The sequence below is a fragment of the Boeremia exigua genome, assembly GCF_020726555.1.
Source record: "Boeremia exigua strain MPI-SDFR-AT-0100 chromosome Unknown C7974scaffold_1, whole genome shotgun sequence".
NCBI classification, from domain to species: domain Eukaryota; kingdom Fungi; phylum Ascomycota; class Dothideomycetes; order Pleosporales; family Didymellaceae; genus Boeremia; species Boeremia exigua.
This window is the reverse complement of record NW_025763518.1, coordinates 3,675,738-3,688,157: the sequence shown is the minus strand read 5'-3', so window position 1 is coordinate 3,688,157 and position 12,420 is coordinate 3,675,738. Positions and strand designations below refer to the sequence as shown.

Sequence of the window (12,420 nt, the reverse complement as noted above, 5' to 3'; positions counted from 1 at the left end):
GGCCAGCATGCACGTGACAAAATGATGTCATAGCCTGTCCTCACCACCACATCTCGCAACACCAAGATCGGCATGCCGTGCTGCGGGCATGGCGGCCGGACCAACCGCTGCGAGCGGGCGGTGGCCGTCGCCGCTGCTATTTAAGGGAGGCGCCGCAGCGCGAGCAGGTTTGGGCCTTCCTGCGATGACAATACAGATATAAGGCCGCCTGAGAACACTCCTGCTACCCCTCCACACCATGATGCCCCTCGACGGCCCGTTCGGCCACACCAGAATGCCGCAGCGCGCGGGCAGCATCTCGCACGGCTTCGGCTTCAGCGGCGCGGCTGCTAACGGCGGCACCGAGTTCATGTCGACGCTGCCCCCGCCCAAGGGCGATCTCGACGAGTGGGACCGCACGCGGCCGTGGAACCAGCAGCCGGGCGCCAGCGCGCCGCTCGTGTTCAAGGACGCCATGTCGGTGCGCGAGGAGGTGTTTGGCGAGCAGGGCGTGCCGCTGGAGGCCGAGTTCGACGACGACGACGCCCGCAGCTGGCACTGGGTCGTGTACGCGTCGGTCGGTACGTCGTCTGCGTCGCCGCCCAAGGCCCTGCTCGCCCGCAGCGACTCGGGCAACACGCCCGCCGACGACGCCCGCCGCGCCTCGGCCACGGCCACGCGCCTCCCCGTCGGCACCATCCGCCTGATCCCCCCGCCCCACGGCCCCAACAAGTACGCCGCCGACCCGCACCCGGACGCCGACACGCCCGCCGCCCTGGCCGCCGCCCACCCCGCCGAGCCGTACGTCAAGCTGGGCCGCCTGGCCGTGCTGGCGCCCTACCGCAAGCTCAACCTGTCCAAGCTGCTGGTGAATGCCGTGCTCGACTTCGCCGCCCAGCAGCCCGACGCCATCTACGTCCCGCCGTCGCCCACCACGCGCGAGCTGGCCGCCCTGCAGGGCCCGGGCGCCGCCCGCCCGCTGTCGTGGCAGGGCCTCGTCATGATCCACGCCCAGGCCCCGCTGAAGCACATGTGGGAGAAGCACGGCTTCCGCGAGGAGCTGCGGACCGACGCCGGCGCCGTGGAGATTGCCGCCGAGCCGCACTGGATCGAGGAGGGCATTGAGCACGTCGGCATGTGGAAGCGGCTGAAGATTGCCCCGGGCAGGTTGTAGAGCTGTGCATGTTGAATCTTACGTCCTGCTCACACTGTCTAGCACGCGGCTGCAGCGCGAGGTGCACGCGGCGCTGGAGAAGGGGCCGGCCAAGTTCCCTATTGGCGCGGTGCGGGCCGACGAGCCTGTTATTTAGCATTTCTTTGTTGGCGTTGGCGTATACCCCACGATCAGCGCTAGACGGCATCTTGGTCTACTGTGTAGACTGGCTATGGTCTCTAGACTGGCTATGGTCTCTTCAGCTAGATTGGCTCATCACTAGACGCTGCATTAGCACATCCAAACTCAGTCATTGCACTTCGTTCCTTCGTTTTCTCATGATTTGATATTAACAGGTAGAAGGTCGTCGACAGGGCGACATGGTAGAAGCTGACAAGGGAAAAAGGACAAGTACAGGCAGACTGCTTATCCAGCCAGACAGGACGACGATGCCGTCTCACACCCGCGGCTTCCCTCCCGCCAGCTCCGCCGCCTGGCTGTCCAACTCGTACCGGTACTTCACCGCGCCCGCGCCCGCCATCTCCGGCACCGCGTTCGGCACCTCGTGCCTGGTGCTTGGCTCCAGCTCGCCGTGCGAGTACGTCGGCGGCGCGCGGCTCTCGTCCTTGACCGCCGCGGCCGCGGGCCGCCGCCGACGCAGCCAGAAGAAGAGGCCTATGACGCCCGCAATGGCGATGACACCGATAACCACGGGCGCGGCGATGGCGGCCACGGGGACAGAGGCGCCGCCTAAATTGCTTGCTGGTGCCGCGCTGGTGGCCGAGCTGCTTGCCGAAGCCGCGTTGCTCGAGGAGGCCGCGCCGGTGGTCGAGGGCGCGGGCGTGATCAGCGAGTTCAAGGCAGATGAGGCAGTGCTGGCTCCCTGGTCTGGTCGCTGTTAGCCGGGCCATCTCTCTCCCACGCTCTGGGGGACGTACACCACGACAGCTCGGTGCTGCGCGCGCAGTAGCTATCGAACACATCAATCGCGGCCGTGACCTCCGGCAGCGCCGCCGTCACACTCGCCGTCCGCGTCGTCGTCGCCTGCGCCAGGCAAAACTCCTGCACCGCCGTCGACAGCACGCTCGAGATATGTCTGCCGCCGCGTTAGCATCTCTTCCCACGCTCCACATACAGCAACGCACGAGGACTGGTCAATGCAGAAACAGCTGAAGCTCGTCAGCTGCTGCGCGTCTCCGCACCCGGACGCCTGCGCGCGCACAATCGCGCTGACCCGGTTCTCTGCGCACGGCGCCAGCGCAGAGTAGCCCGCGATCTCGTTGATGTAGATGGACGTCTTGACCGCCGCGGCGGAGGCGGCTAGCAGCGCCAGCCCAGGGGCGAGGGGGGACAGCCGCATCGTGGAGTGTCTGGCCTGTTGCTCGTGCGGAGGAGCAGCTCAAGATGGGGCCCGCGTGCTTAAGGGTGCGTTCGGTGCCCGACGCTGGTCAGGCCCCCCGTGGCATATTGAGCGGGGGTTGCGCGCGCAGGGGTCAGGCTATCTGTGCTGTTTTCTCCGAATCGAGACGTGGTCAAACGTGTGGGGGATTCGACGGCGTCCACTCACGGCGCCCGAACGCAGCGACGCGGAGGATGCCGGGGCCTTGCAGTACACCCATGAGTGTTCCAGGGTGTCTGTGTCCGATAATAGCAGCGCGAGACGCACTCCCCTGCGTTGAACAACCACCGCGAGACGACGGCTGGCCACACGGCTAGCTGGATCCAGGATCGTCGCCGTCGAATGGCGCGGGAGCTGCCGTTGAACGGGCGGGCGGCGGCCGTGCACTGTACCTGCTCGCGCCCACTCGCTGGCGACATTCAGCATTCACATCTCTAGATATAAATGTCTCGTGGATTCGCAAACAGGACCATGTAGCCGCAGGTGTCCTGCAGCATTCCTGCACCCCCGATCCCAGACACCCTGCAGCTGTCCCCTGCGCACCGCCGTCATGCCTGTACGCTGCAATTCAGCCTATTTCTGGACCCGTGCGTGTGGTTGGCTGCGTCGGGCCTTTTGGTTGCGGGCCGGTGCTGGGTGGTGGCCTTAGGGCTTACGGTTGTGTTACCTGCTTGGAGCAGGGATTTTCGAGATTTGCGAATTGTTTCTTGGTTTGTTGGGTAGTTTGGTGATGCGGTGGCGTGGTGGTGCTCGAGTTGTGCGGTTGCGGCAATTGAAGGTCTGCTCTTGTGGTCGCCTTTCGTGGTGTTCTCGTTTTGCTGGTCTTTTGGTGTTCTTGTTTTCGTGTTCCTTTGGTATCCTTTTGGTCCGTTTCTTGCTTGCTTTCCGGTACTCCTCAGTCTTCCCTTCAGTCTTATCTCTCAATCTTCCCCTCTAATTACCAATTCCCATCTTATCTTATCATCCCCTCCTTAGTCGTCTCTCCTGGGTTTTCTTCAGTCTTGTCTCGTCACCTAAGTTTTCTTCGATCTTGTCTCGTGATTTCTCTTCCAGTCTTTCGAGGAGACATCTCGAGAATTCTGGAATGCAACTTTGGAAAATAGAACAACGGGGGAATGATAATCCACACAGATCCCGAGGTCTAAACGACGACGCACTTCTAGCTCCGACATCATACCCCTCATACGCAGAAACTCCGATGAATATGCGGTACCCCACGTTTACGCAGCCAATCGGATCGCAACAGCACTAGGGTAAATGCTGCATAATTATGCGGGGCCCAAGCTCAGCAGTCGTGCTCTGTCAGATGTCGTGTATTTAGATGTCTGGGTGTTGGATCTCTTCCTGTTTTCCAAATCAATCCGTTCTCTCAAAATGACGGCCGCTATCCCCCACCTCCGCAAGACCAAGACGTCGAGCCAACTCATCGTCAATGGCAAGCCGTTCCTCATGCTCAGCGCCGAGCTGCACAACTCCACGCTCAGCTCTGCCAAATACATGGCCGACGACAAAATCTGGCAGAACATGCGCGACACCCACATCAACACCCTGCTCGGGTCGGTCTCGTGGGAGCAGATCGAGCCCGAGGAGGGCAAGTTCGACTTTGCGAATCTCGACGCCGTCATCACAGCCGCCCGCGAGCACAACATGAAGCTCGTGCTGCTGTGGTTTGGCAGCTTCAAGAACGCCCTCTCCACATACGTCCCGGCGTGGGTCAAGAAGGACGTCAAGCGATTCCCCCGCGTGCACGTCATCGAGGCAGGGAACCGGAAGCGCACGCTCGAGCTCATCAGCCCGTTTTCGGAGAACGGCTGGACGGCGGACGCAAAGGCGTTCGGCACGCTGATGGCGCACTTGAAGGAGTTCGACACAGATAGCACCGTCGTGATGGTGCAGGTTGAGAACGAGACGGGGCTGCTGGGCGACTCCCGCGACCGGTCTAAGATCGCGGAGAAGAAGTACAGTGAAGCAGTGCCCCAGGATGTGATCCAGCATCTGAAGACGCACGCACACCTCCACCCCGAGTTCACCTCGCGCTTCCCGGAGATCAGCTCCGTCAGCGCCGGCGCGACCTGGAAGGAGGTCTTCGGCGCAAAGGACGAGGTCAACGCCGAGGAGATGTTCATGGCCAACGCCTTCTCCAGATACATCGAACACGTCGCCGCCGCAGGCAAGGCCGCGTATCCCATCCCGCTGTACGCCAACGTGTGGCTCAACTTCGACAACCCAGACGACCTCGACCAGTCCATCGAGGCGGTCGTCGGCGGCGGCGCCAAAGCCGGTATCTATCCCTCGGGCGGGCCCTGTCCGCACACCACAGACGTGTACAAGTTCAACGCGCCCAGCCTCGACTTCATCTCGCCGGACCTGTATTTCCACGACTACGAGCAGACGTGCATCAACTACCGCCACAACAACCAGCCGCTATTCATCCCGGAGCAGCGTCGTGACGAGTACGGTGTCAGGAGAGTGTGGCTCGCGTACGGCACGTATCTGGCGCTCGGGTGCTCGCCGTTCGGTATCGACTCGCTGCCCGCTGCCGAGTCGCCCGCCACAAAGCACTACAAGCTGATCCACTCGCTGCGCCACCAGATCCTCGAGGCGCAGGCAGAGCGGCCCGAGGACATGTTCGGCTTCTTCTTCGACGACGCGCAGAAACCCGGCGAGAAGCCGTGGACCAAGGACATCGCCGGGTACACAGTCATTGTGGAGCGCGCGTTTGTGTTCGGCAAGGCCGGGCCCGGGGCAGGCATCGTCATCCACCAGGGCGACGGCAAGTTCCTGTGCGCCGGGTGGGGCTTCAACCTCTCCTTCAAGAGCACGAGCCCGAAGTCGACGTTCACAGGCATTCTGCACGCGGAGGAGAAGGAGATTGATGCCGAGACGGGCGCGCTGAGCACGCTGAAGATCCTCGGCGGCGACGAGACGAGGAGCGGCGAATTTCTGATCATGCCGAACGAGGATCCTGACTACGGCGGCTTCCCCATCGCAGTCACCATCCCCGCGCGGACGTGCATTGCTGAGTGTTGGGCGTACAGTTTGGAAGAGACAGAGGAGGATTTCTAGCGAATTAATAGATACAAACATCGGAGAAAGGCGTAGTCGCCGGACGTAGATCTAGATTTTGCAATTTCGCCAGTAGGCGGTCCAGATTCACACTCGCCTGCAACGTGCGCCCGTGAGACCCAGTCCGCAACTCATCAAGAAGAGCGCTGCCGATGTCGCGGATCTTGGGAATAACGCTGTGGCCATTCGCGTCGAACACCTCCGTGGGCATGTGGTAGAGGATGTCGAGCAGCTCGTCCACTACGTGGTGCCGTTCTTCAACAATTGCATGTGGCGTGATCAACAACCCTTCTGTCTTTGCGATCGAGTTCATCAGCTCTAGCAAGTTCGATCGGATGTGGAGCTGCGTGATCTTCAGATTGACGGTCTGCACGTTGAAGCCGAAGTCGCTGCTGACGTGGTTCCCCTTCCAGCTTAACTCAGGCGGCAGGTTGTCGGCTATGCGGTGCACGCGCTCGATGTGCGCTTGCAGATTGTCCATGGTCTGTGTCGGGATAGCCTGGCTGGATTGCCAGACCATGAACAGCCGCGAGAGCGCGTTCAGCCCTGGCACGTACGAGTTTTCAGTGCCGATATGACCAGGCGACGACACGCCGTCCAGCTGGACATCCGATATCTCCAACGGCATCAGCGTGCTCGTCTGGTCGTGCGCCTGGCGGATGAAGAGCAGCTGTCGCCCGTACATGTCGCTTGTGCAGAGCCCGGCGTAGATAAGCCAGTACAAGCGTTTCAGGATCTCGGCATCTGCAAAGCACACGCTGTCCATCGACTGGTGGATCAGGAACTTGACGCTCATCGCGGCCTCGGCGATCAGCCGATGCGACTCCGGCGAGTCTATGCCGTGCTCGTGGTGCAGCGCACTGCCGAAGTTGTACATGGCAACGCTGCGCTCGACGGTGATTACGGCGCTGGGGCTCCACACCCCGAGGCGCTCCGCAAAGTCCAGACACGACTCAACCGTTACGTTACCGTAGAGATGCCGTCTCCGGCGCAGACTCGCCACTGTCGCCGCGCAGAATGACGCAACCAGAAGCAGAAACGAGGGTGGAGCACTGTCGGGTATGGCCAGATACTCCTGCAGTCGGAGCATGAACCGATCTTGGTGCAGTATCGGCGCGACCGGGTGAATCCAGCCAAACCAGTCGGCAATTAGCTGGTGAATGATCGGAGGTGGTGCGAGGTCTTCCAAGCCAAGTGCGCCACTCCTGTCCAGCTCCTCTCGCAGGGCCTGCACGTATCGATTCTTTGGGCCACGCTTTTTCCTCGGCTGAACATTTGTGCAGTGAATATCTAGTTCAGAGCAGGTAGAGCAGCGGGATTGTCCCTCAGGCACGACGCACTGTGGATGTCAGTACTCACATGCGGCTGTCTCTTCATGATATAACGATGTATTCACCGAGTACAGTCAATCCTGGCACCACCGACGACTCACTTTGACCTTCCTGGCACGACATGCATCGCATGCCGCTGTGTTGCGTTGGCGAGTCATTTCATCCGATATTATTCCAGACTTCGAGTGATGAAGGAAGCATGCTTTCCCGGATGGAGATTCGGAAAAATGATGCAGCAACGCTAGCCTGTCTCATTCTAGTGCAGACCTTCTCCGCAGCAGACATCCCCAGATCTTCACCCCATGGCACAGTCGGCCGAAGTAATGCCATTATGTAGTGTCCCCATATATATATCCCACGAGGGACGTTTGTGATCATCACCTTCCTAACTCGTTCATCTTCGCCTACTACACCATGGACAAGAAAGATATTGAGATTGAGCACCTCGAGAACGATGCTGTCGCTTTCCAGCCACGCGAAGATGAGCGGCCCTGGTACAAGCAACCCGAGCTGCGGAAGCTGTACTTGATGATGCCGTTTCTGTTCCTCGGCTCGACGACCCTGGGCTACGACGGCAGTCTGCTCAACGGACTGCAGACAATGCCCGCGTGGCAAGCATGTAGGTTCGCCACCAACCAGCTCAACAACCACTGACAGTGTAGTCTTCGACCACCCCACTGGCTCGCGGCTCGGACTGCTGGGCGCGTTCCCCGGCTTTGGAGGCTTCGCTGTCTTGTTGTTCACCCCCTACATCGCCGATATCCTCGGCCGCCGCATGGGCACCGCGATTGGCTGCGTGCTCGTCATCGTCGGCTCCATCATCCAGGCCTTCCCACAAGCCGGCAACCCAGACGCCATGTTCCTTGCCGGCAGGTTCATCATGGGCATGGGCAGCAACGTCTCGAACGCGACGTGTCCGCTGCTCATCACTGAGGTATCTCACCCGCGCCACCGCGGCCGAGTAACGACCATCTATAACACGCTGTGGTACCTCGGCTCTATCATCGCCGCGTGGACAACATACGGCACCCTCACCCACATCACCTCAGACCTGTCCTGGAGACTGCCGATCGGACTGCAGTGTGCCATGCCCGGTATCCAGCTGATCTTCGTGTACCTGCTCCCTGAGAGCCCGCGCTGGTTGATCAGCAAGGACAAGCACGAGGCGGCGAAGAAGGTTCTTACCAAGTACCACGGCAACGGCGAGGACAGCGACTTTGTCAACTGGGAGTTCAACGAGATCAGCCAGACGCTGAAGGCGGAGAAGGCCGCGAGTGCTTCCAGCGGCTGGTACGAGCTCGTCCGGACGCCGGGAAACAGGAAGAGATGTCTCCTCATCATCCTGACCGCCATCTTCTCGCAGTGCTCCGGAAACGGCCTCGTCAGCTACTACCTCGCCGCCGTGCTGCAGACCATCGGCTTCACCAACGGCTCCGACCAGGCCCTGATCAACGGCGGCCTGACAATCTGGTGCTTCATCGTCTCCCTCGGCTGCGCGTTCCTCGTCGACCGCATCGGCCGCCGCACGCTCTTCCTCAGCGCCGGCGTCGGCATGCTCATCGCATTCAGCATCTGGACGGCGTGCAGTGCCCTGTACGCGCAGACGGGCAACTCGAGCGCGGGCTCTGCCGTGCTGGCGATGATCTTCCTCTTCTACGGCGCGGCGGGTATCGCGTGGCCGGGGCTGACTGTCTCGTACACGGTCGAGATCCTGCCCTTCAACATCCGCGCCAAGGGCCTCACGCTCTGCTTCGTGTTCACGTCGCTCTCAGGCATTTTCAACCAGTACGTGAACCCGATCGGCATTGAGGCGCTGGGATGGAAGTTCTACCTCGTGTATGTGGTGGTGCTGGTGCTGGAGTGTCTGGCGATCTACTTCCTGTTTGTGGAGACCAGGGGTCCGGTAAGTACTTCCACCGCACGTGTGAATGCAGCTAACTGTGGTAGACACTCGAGGAAATTGCCATTCTCTTCGACGGCGACAACGCGAATGTGGCCGGTGCGAATGTGGTTCTTGGTGCAGATGGCCAGTTGAAGCCCGCAAAGGAGGGTGATTGCTAGGTTTCTGATATGATTGCATCCGGATAAATGACGTAGATGAACGTTTTGACGACAGTCCATGGTGATTTAGAGCAAATTCCTGGCCCTCCATGCGTGATCTGTTGATGAGACCTGACACCAGATGGCTGCGGATTGGTGAACGGCGAATGTTCCGTTGAGCCAGAACCAGAGTATCTGACAACCCGAGTCTGCGTCCATGTTGCGAACACATCCCAGGAAACAATCCCCATCTCGCAACCCTACCAAGGAATCGCCTCCGGCCCACGCTCCATCCTCTCCACCCCACTCCTCCTCGCCTCAACCCTCTCCTCCACCTCCCCATACCCCCGTCCCTGGCCCCACCGCCTCCTCACCCTCCCCACCGCAAACCTCCCAACCCCCCACACCGTCGCCGCGAAAATTGTCCCCGCAATCCCCGTCGGCGCCAGCACAAACCCCGCGCCGCTCACAAACGTCCCGAACACGCCCGCCCCCACCGTCGCCACCAGCGACCCAATCGCGACGTACTTGGCCCACCGCACGGCGCGCCAGAACACGAAGATTAGGCTGGAGCGCAGCACGCGCAGGGCGGCGCGCGTGCGGCGCGAGGACACGGCGCCCGGGGCTGCGGTCTTGGGGTCGTAGAGGTAGCGCAGGTTCTGCTTTGTGGTGGCCAGGGCGCTGCGCGAGTGTGCGTCTATTGCGGCGTCGTGCTGGTCTGGGGACGTGGGCGCCATTGTGGTGTGTGGTGTGGAGAGAGAATTGGAGAGGTGAGGTTGGGATTGGACAGTGCGGTGACGTCATGGTGCGATGTCGCGACGGCTAGATGCGGCGTGGACGGGGGAGGTAGTTCGGGCGCGCCCTATGAGTACTGGGACTCCATCTGGCGCTGGGGATATAAGAATGGCGGATTCAAGGCTTGGGAATAAGCAGACGTAGCATTGAGCTGCCAGCCCCCGGATTCCTATAACTGTCCCTCCAATATTCACACAGCACCACCAGGTCTCGCCCCAACAACACCCGCAACCATGTCCTCCTACTGGATCAAAACAGAAGACTGGCACACCGCCGGCGAACCCTTCCGCATCGTCTCCACCCTACCCCCCGACACCCTCCCCTCCTCCCCCACCGTCGCCCTCCGCCGCCAAGCCATCCTCTCCACCCCCCACCACCCCCTCGACACCCTGCGCCGCCAACTCTGCCACGAGCCCCGCGGCCACGCCGACATGTACGGCGGCTTCCTGACGCCCCCCGACGACGCAGGCGCGCACTTCGGCGTGCTGTTCTGGCACGCCGACGGCTTCTCGACCGCGTGCGGCCACGGCACCATTGCGCTGGGGTACTGGGCGGTGAGCACGGGGGTGGTCAAGGCGGCGGGCGACGGGGTCGTGGATGTCGTGGTCGACGTGCCGAGCGGGCGGGTAGTAGCGCGGGTAGGCGTCCAGGGGGGCCGGCCGGTGCACGCGGACTTTGTGAACGTGGCGAGCTACGTGCTGGCACGGGGGTTGGGGGTTGAGATCCAGGGCGGGCGAGTCGAGGTGGATCTGGCGTTTGCGGGCGCGGTGTATGCGACGCTAGACGCGGCGCAGGTCGGGCTGCGGGTGCAGCCGGGGAATGCGAATCGGTTTGTTGAGTTGGGCAGGGAGGTCAAGAAGGCTCTGGGGCAGCGGGCGCACTATGGCGATTATGATTGCTATGGGGTGATATTCTACCACGAGGATGATGCGGGTGCGGATCCGGTAAGGCAGACGAACGTCACGGTCTTCGCGGACGGCCAGATTGACCGCTCGCCGTGCGGGTCGGGGACGGGTGCGAGGCTGGCGGTGCTGCTGGCGGAGGGGCGGCTGGGGGCTGGGCGGTCGAAGCTGATACACGGCTCGATTGTGGGGTCGACGTTCGAGGGCGATATCGTGTCAGAGGAGACGAGTCCGATTGAGGGCGGTGCTCCAGCGTGCATACCGCGAGTGCGAGGCTACGCGAATCTGGTTGGACGGATGGAGTTTTTCATCGATCCAGAGGACCCGGTGCTGCCGTTTACACTACGGTGAATTCTTGGATCAATAAAAGCCTGCCGTGTTTTTAAATTTTTATCAAATTGACTTCAATTAAAAGGCTTTTGCAGCAGCACCCAAAACAGCCGGCCAGCCTCCAATCGCACTAAACGCCCATTGATACGTCTTCGCATGTACAACATACACCCCCCCAAGCAGCATGTTCGCCGCACTAAACGCCAGGCTCGTCTCGGTCGCCCATTTCATCGCCAACTTCGTCTTCGTCTCGTCCAGCCCAAGCTCCATCATGAGCTCTAGCGTGTGTCCCGATGTCGGGATCTTGACGATCTGAGTAACGGCCGGCGAATTGAGGAAGTTGTACACCACAACAATCTCGCTGGCGTTGCCCCAGCACGACATCCAGCCGCCCCACTCGCTCGTGGATACGTTGATGGTGCCCTTGTGCTCCTTTGTCGTGGCGTTGGCGAAGAAGGGCCCGCTGAGGGTGAAGTCGATGCACACAGACGGGCCCGGGCCGGAGTCGAACACGCTCAGCGACGTCAGGCCGACTTCGCCAACGCGGCCGTCGTTGATTGTGGGTGAGACTTCGAAGGGGCGCTTGCCGTCGCTCTGGGTTGTTAGCTTGTTTGGGGAGTCTCGGTGCGTCTTACGGGTGTGTTCTTGGTGATGCCTGCAAACGTAGGCCACCATGAGTTCTTGCCCTCCGGAATTGTGAAACGGACGTCGGTGATGGTCATGGTCACCCCCGGGGGGAGGGTGGCGATTTTGAGGACTTGGCTGATGGAACCGCGCGGCATTTCGAATCTATGATACTGGATTTATCTTGAGATCTTGAAGATTATATAGACCAACTGAGAAATTGTATAGATCCAACATGAGCATCATCTTCGTTGATCCAATCACGGGATGACCGCAGGATACGAGCATTTATTGCCGATCAATCTCAGGCACCATGTTCAGGAGGTTTCGTGGCTTGCTCCGCGAGACCGATTGCAGCTGAGCGGTTGCGGTCGCGTGAAATACCCATGTCGTCGCTGTCGTATCAGAGGTCTAGAACGGTGTCCGGTTTTGTCACCTCGCTAGCGGCGGCCCGCTGCCGGCCCGAACCATTGACAGCTCTCTCCTTCACCTCACATTCCGGACCACCACCGCATTCGGATGTCGTGCTCTTGCCTATCAGCATGTAATACTGCGCTGGTGCAGAATTATGCATTCTACGCCTATTCACTCCAACCTCAAGGGTCCTTTTGCGCACTATTCGACGCACGTTCCTCGGTGGCTGATCTAGTCCGGGGTCTCTCAGCTGCGCTCGCTAGCACCAGCACAGATTGCTCCTTTCGTACACTTGACGCCCGATATGGATTCAGACTTCGGCGTATGCGAGGTCGCTGCTCAGGGACATGATATGCCGGAGGTATTTAGCTGAACAACATCGCTCGC

The 12,420-nt window shown here is 60.8% G+C and overlaps 8 protein-coding genes across 8 annotated transcripts; 4 read left to right on the top strand and 4 right to left on the bottom strand.

Moving 5' to 3' along the window:
* Nucleotides 1–274: 274 nt before the first annotated feature.
* Nucleotides 275–1,153, top strand: C7974DRAFT_430510 (uncharacterized protein; the record flags this gene model as incomplete). Its single annotated transcript, XM_046144709.1, has 1 exon — nt 275–1,153. One exon carries the CDS (start codon nt 275–277, stop codon nt 1,151–1,153), a length of 879 nt encoding a protein of 292 aa, XP_046003602.1.
* A 193-nt stretch (nt 1,154–1,346) lies between these two features.
* Nucleotides 1,347–2,593, bottom strand: C7974DRAFT_28876 (uncharacterized protein). The gene is made up of 3 exons (XM_046137634.1): nt 2,278–2,593; nt 2,071–2,228; nt 1,347–2,020 (listed from the first exon to the last, which is right to left on the bottom strand). The coding sequence occupies exons 1-3, from the start codon at nt 2,490–2,492 to the stop codon at nt 1,590–1,592; spliced, it is 804 nt and encodes a 267-aa protein (XP_046003601.1). The 5' UTR covers nt 2,493–2,593; the 3' UTR covers nt 1,347–1,589.
* Nucleotides 2,594–3,905: 1,312 nt separating this feature from the next.
* On the top strand, nt 3,906–5,597 carry C7974DRAFT_371902 (glycoside hydrolase superfamily; the record flags this gene model as incomplete). Its single annotated transcript, XM_046140044.1, has 1 exon — nt 3,906–5,597. The coding sequence occupies one exon, from the start codon at nt 3,906–3,908 to the stop codon at nt 5,595–5,597; it is 1,692 nt and encodes a 563-aa protein (XP_046003600.1).
* Nucleotides 5,598–5,622: 25 nt separating this feature from the next.
* Nucleotides 5,623–7,504, bottom strand: C7974DRAFT_440452 (uncharacterized protein; the record flags this gene model as incomplete). Its single annotated transcript, XM_046145326.1, has 2 exons — nt 7,030–7,504; nt 5,623–6,936 (listed from the first exon to the last, which is right to left on the bottom strand). Coding segments are annotated over exons 1-2 (1,371 nt in total), but the record flags the coding sequence as incomplete, so codon positions are not given.
* On the top strand, nt 7,343–8,989 carry C7974DRAFT_301101 (general substrate transporter; the record flags this gene model as incomplete). Its single annotated transcript, XM_046137832.1, has 3 exons — nt 7,343–7,547; nt 7,651–8,831; nt 8,876–8,989. The coding sequence occupies 3 exons, from the start codon at nt 7,343–7,345 to the stop codon at nt 8,987–8,989; spliced, it is 1,500 nt and encodes a 499-aa protein (XP_046003598.1).
* Nucleotides 8,990–9,228: 239 nt separating this feature from the next.
* C7974DRAFT_298533 (uncharacterized protein) lies at nt 9,229–9,705 on the bottom strand (the record flags this gene model as incomplete). Its single annotated transcript, XM_046137697.1, has 1 exon — nt 9,229–9,705. One exon carries the CDS (start codon nt 9,703–9,705, stop codon nt 9,229–9,231), a length of 477 nt encoding a protein of 158 aa, XP_046003597.1.
* Nucleotides 9,690–11,098, top strand: C7974DRAFT_384389 (uncharacterized protein). Its single transcript, XM_046140844.1, has one exon. The coding sequence runs from the start codon at nt 9,997–9,999 to the stop codon at nt 11,014–11,016; it is 1,020 nt and encodes a 339-aa protein (XP_046003596.1). The 5' UTR covers nt 9,690–9,996; the 3' UTR covers nt 11,017–11,098.
* C7974DRAFT_440438 (uncharacterized protein) lies at nt 11,074–12,222 on the bottom strand (the record flags this gene model as incomplete). The annotated part of the gene is made up of 2 exons (XM_046145325.1): nt 11,631–12,222; nt 11,074–11,601 (listed from the first exon to the last, which is right to left on the bottom strand). Exons 1-2 carry the CDS (start codon nt 11,775–11,777, stop codon nt 11,074–11,076), a joined length of 675 nt encoding a protein of 224 aa, XP_046003595.1. The 5' UTR covers nt 11,778–12,222.
* Between the last annotated feature and the right edge of the window lie 198 nt (nt 12,223–12,420).